Source organism: Myotis brandtii, unplaced genomic scaffold (assembly GCF_000412655.1).
Source record: "Myotis brandtii unplaced genomic scaffold, ASM41265v1 scaffold99, whole genome shotgun sequence".
In the NCBI taxonomy this organism is placed as follows: Eukaryota; Metazoa; Chordata; class Mammalia; order Chiroptera; family Vespertilionidae; genus Myotis; species Myotis brandtii.
The window spans coordinates 3,096,445-3,101,064 of record NW_005372121.1 but is presented as its reverse complement, the minus strand read 5'-3'; the positions used below and the strand labels follow the sequence as shown (position 1 = coordinate 3,101,064).

The following is a 4,620-nucleotide window of genomic DNA, read 5'->3' as shown; positions in this document are numbered from 1 at the left end:
AAGGATGTCTGACTGCAGCTTAGGTCTGCTCCCCGCTGGCAAGTGGACATCCCCCGAGGGCTGCCGGGCTGCCAGAGGGATATCTGACTGCCATCTTGGGCCAGATCCCCCAGGGAGCAGGCCTAAGCCAGCAAGTGGTCATCCCCTGAGGGCTGCCGGGCTGCCAGAGGGATATCTGACTGCCATCTTGGGCCAGATCCCCCAGGGAGCAGGCCTAAGCCAGCAAGTGGTCATCCCCTGAGGGCTGCCGGGCTGCCAGAGGGATATCTGACTGCCATCTTGGGCCAGATCCCCCAGGGAGCAGGCCTAAGCCAGCAAGTGGTCATCCCCTGAGGGCTGCCGGGCTGCCAGAGGGATATCTGACTGCCATCTTGGGCCAGATCCCCCAGGGAGCAGGCCTAAGCCAGCAAGTGGTCATCCCCTGAGGGCTGCCGGGCTGCCAGAGGGATATCTGACTGCCATCTTGGGCCAGATCCCCCAGGGAGCAGGCCTAAGCCAGCAAGTGGTCATCCCCTGAGGGCTGCCGGGCTGCCAGAGGGATATCTGACTGCCATCTTGGGCCAGATCCCCCAGGGAGCAGGCCTAAGCCAGCAAGTGGTCATCCCCTGAGGGCTGCCGGGCTGCCAGAGGGATGTCTGATTGCCATCTTAGGCTCAATCCCCCGGGGAGCAGGCCTAAGCCAGCAGGTGGTCATCCCCCGAGGGGTCTCAGACTGCAAGAGGGCACAGGCCGGGCTGAGGGACCCCCCGCCCCACCGAGTGCACAAATTTTTGTGCACCAGGCCTCTAGTCTATATAATAAAAGCCTAAGCGGCTGTTACAGCAAAACAACCGGAACGACTAGTCACTATGATGCACACTGACCACCAGGGGGCAGACGCTCAATGCAGGAGCTGCCCCCTGGTGGTCAGTGCGCTCCCATAGGGGGAGCGCTGCTCAGCCAGAAGCTGGGCTCACGGCTGGTGAGTGCAGCAGTGGTGGCGGGGGCCTCTTCCGCCTCTGCGGCAGCACTAAGGAGCAGCAAGCTGAGCGGTATGGAGCGAGCAGGTGGGCAGTAAGGAGCGAGGGGTCCCAGACTGCGAGAGGGATGTTCGACTGCCAGCTTGTTTTAAGCTGGCAGAAAAACATCCCCCGACTGTGAGAGGGCACAGGCCGGGCTGAGGGCCCCCCCCCCCGCCAGTGCACGAATTTCATGCACCAGGCCTCTAGTTTATATATATATAAAAGCCTAATGTGCTAAGTGTCTGACAGTTCGACCATTCAACCATTCGCTATGACGTGCACTGACCACCAGGGGGCAGATGTTCCAACCAGTAGGTTAGCTTGCTGCTGGGGTCTGGCTGATCAGGACTGGACAAGATGGGCCAGACACACCCTGGAGCCCTACTGTGGTCCCTCCCCGGCCAGGTTGAGGGACCCCACTGGTGCACGAATCCGTGCACTGGGCCTCTAGTAGGTTTAATAAAGAGCACGGAGTATGAGAAGGGCAGTTCCTTATATATTTTTAAAAGTTGAAATATAAACTAATTTCTGAAAATAGATCTGTAATACAGTATTAAAACTTAAAATAAACTGTTTAATACTGTTTTTTTAAATATATTTTATTGATTTTTTACAGAGAGGAAGGGAGAGGGATAGAGAGTTACAAACATCGATGAGAGAGAAACATTGATCAGCTGCCTCTTGCACACCCCCTACTAGGGATGTGCTCGCAACCAAGGTACATGCCCTTGACCGGAATTGAACCTGGGACCTTTGAGTCCGCAGGCTGACGCTCTATCCACTGAGCCAAACCGGTCAGGGCTGTTTAATACTATTGACCAATCATTTCTTTAAACATTCATTGTAGTTTCATTCTAAAAAGAGATGACTCACAAAACGGAAGACTTATAAAGTTCTGCAAGGATCTCAACAAATTAGATTATGTAGCTCTTGGGAGTCACTATGTCAAATTCTAATGGTAGAACAAAGTCAAACTACTATTTGTCAAAAAACATACTGTATAGAAAAGTATAAGGGAATTACAACAAAGAATTGAAATGATTCATTACTTAGGGGAGATTTATATCTGATTCAAGTTTTAAAGAGTTTCCTAGGTCTCCTAAAGCTCCCCAAAATGTTCCATAAAAAACTGCCAATGTATGGCAATTAAATGCAATACATTAAGTGGTTTCTACATGAGATAAAAAATTGAGAGGTAGCATGGGAGAATGAAAAGAACACAGATCTGGCCCGGCCAGTGTGGCTCAGCAGTTGAGCATCAACCCAGGAACCAAGAGGTCGCTGGTTCAATTCCCGGTCAGGGCACATGCCCAGGTTGGGGGCTCAATCCCCGCATGGCAGCCAATCAGTGATGTTCCTCTCTCATGGATGTTTCTATCTCTCTATCCCTTGTCTCTCCCTTCCTCTCTCTCAATAAAAATATATTTAAAAAAATAAATAAAGAATACAGATCTGGAATCAGAATACCTAGATTTACAACCCAGGCAGGTCTATATTGTACCAGTTACATGCTGGCTGAGTTTAGGTTTCTTCTATACCACTACCCACCTCTCAGGCTTGCTGACTTTTAACGATGTAATAACTGTAAATAGTCTCACTGTTAATCCTTAAACAAAAGAAAGGACATTGAAGATACCTTACCTTTAGAGATCATTGTTTACATAAATTAAAAACTGCAAGTTCTCCCATACAAGTACTAACCAGGCCCGACCCTGCTTAGCTTCCGAGATCAGACGAGATCGGGCGCGTTCAGGGTGGTATGGCCGTAGACAAAAAACTGCAAGTTCTATGCTAAACTTTGCTGTGAAACACTGAGTTTTAATATCCAAGGAGGCATACACAAATAAATTTCTCAAAATTAAAAAAAAACTAACTGATTTTGTCTTCTCTAGCAATTGAGAAACTACTGAATAAGGATAATTATATAATGATGAGCAATAGAGAGTAAGAAAATGACATCAGTATTATGTTTTAATTTGGTCAAGAATATAGGCTTGGTGGTTTTTTCTTTTAATATTGCTCTAGAATAAGAAATGACACCCCTTTACCATGAATCAAGAGTTCAGAATCCTTGTTTAGCTCATAAAGCCTAAAGGCTTCTTCTAACTCCAACTGAGATGATACTGTACACGGGTCTCCTGCAAAATATAAAAAGTAAAGGTAAGCTCACTTTTTAAATCCTCTAATATGATAATTAGTAAATAGTTTCTGTTACATAAAGTCTTGAGGGGGAAAATGACATACATACAGAGAGAAATATTTGACAAGGACAAATCTTTACATATTTAGATAATTCTGCTCTCTGAAGTAGGTAATATATTTCCAGTTCTATTTCTACAACATACTCGAGGTTCATAGACACCAAATTTCATACAGATAAAACCATTTATTTCTCAATAATGTACATATTCAAAATGTAGAAACAGAATCTACCATTGATCACATTTTAGATTGTCAATGCCATATGACTAATAGCCAGGGACAAGCTTTCTGTCACCTGTTCCTTTAAAAGAGGAAGTGAAAGTAGTTCCACTGAGGTCTCCATGTAATCATTTTGTCAAATTCTTCCTTCACCTGAGAGCCTGCTCAAGAGACTCACAGAAAGGAAGTGTAGCTACTAAAGTACTCTGGACTGAAGAGCAGTCCTATTTGAGCTTTTAAATGTAAATATGTAGTTTCAGTAAACTTACACACAGAGAGGGGAAGGAAGAAACACCTCCCTTGGTCAACCGGCCAACAAAAAACTGAGTCATCCTTGGCAATCAATGAGATGACACATCTCCTCATAGGATGGCATTCTCGATGAAAAAGTCATTCTGAACATAGTTGGGGCCTGACCTGGGTCCTCAACGCTGCCATTCTTTTGCTCATTCCTGTGGTTACACCAAGTGTTACCACACATTACATGCCAACAACCCCATTCAAACCTCAATCACTCTCAGCAGAGAACTGGGTGTAGTACTTGATCGAGAAAAATGAAGTCATCTCCTGTCCTGCTATGAGTATGTCTGTCCTGTTCTCTAACTTGGCCACTCTATCCCTACTTCCTTCTTTCTTCTCTGGGGTATTATCCCACCAGTCTTCCTTAGTTCCATTTTTATTTTGGCTTTCCTTCCACTAGCTCTTCTCAGGAAAGCAAAGACATATTGGAGTCTTCCTCTCAAAAATCTCTCTCACACTCAAGAAGCATCGAAAATCTCTGAGAGAGGCAGGTGTCCTGCAGGACTTTGCATCCAGGCTCTCTCCCATGCTCCCGTCTCTCTGTGCAACTACAGCAAAATTATTTCTTTGAGTTTCAATTTTCTCCTATATAAAAAGAGGGCTATTATCTACATTGCAAGTATGAGGGGAAAACTAAAGACCATATATTTAAAATGACTCATAGTATGCCTGATCCATTATAGGTGTGGTTTTTATTATTGCACTTTGATCAAAAGCCATAAATGGATTTAACTATTGTTAAAGGCATCATTATAAACATATTTTTAAAAATCAATTTTTCGAGAGTCCTCCAGCCGTGCAGTCAGTGCCGTGGTTCTCCACCAGGTCTGAGATCTGAGCCCCAGCCAACCCGGTCACAGCAGAGATCGAAGGAGCCATGATTGCTCCCTGGCTTCAA

The 4,620-nt window shown here is 45.6% G+C and overlaps 1 protein-coding gene across 2 annotated transcripts in view; it reads right to left on the bottom strand.

The window, feature by feature from the left end:
- PRKCI (protein kinase C, iota) overlaps positions 1 to 4,620 on the bottom strand; it is a 53,713-nt gene that overhangs the window by 37,383 nt on the left and 11,710 nt on the right. For both annotated transcript variants that reach the window (XM_014533606.1, XM_014533607.1), the window contains exon 2: positions 3,050 to 3,139. In XM_014533606.1, the coding sequence (XP_014389092.1) occupies positions 3,050 to 3,139 (90 nt within the window). The remainder of the gene's footprint in view (positions 1 to 3,049; positions 3,140 to 4,620) is intronic.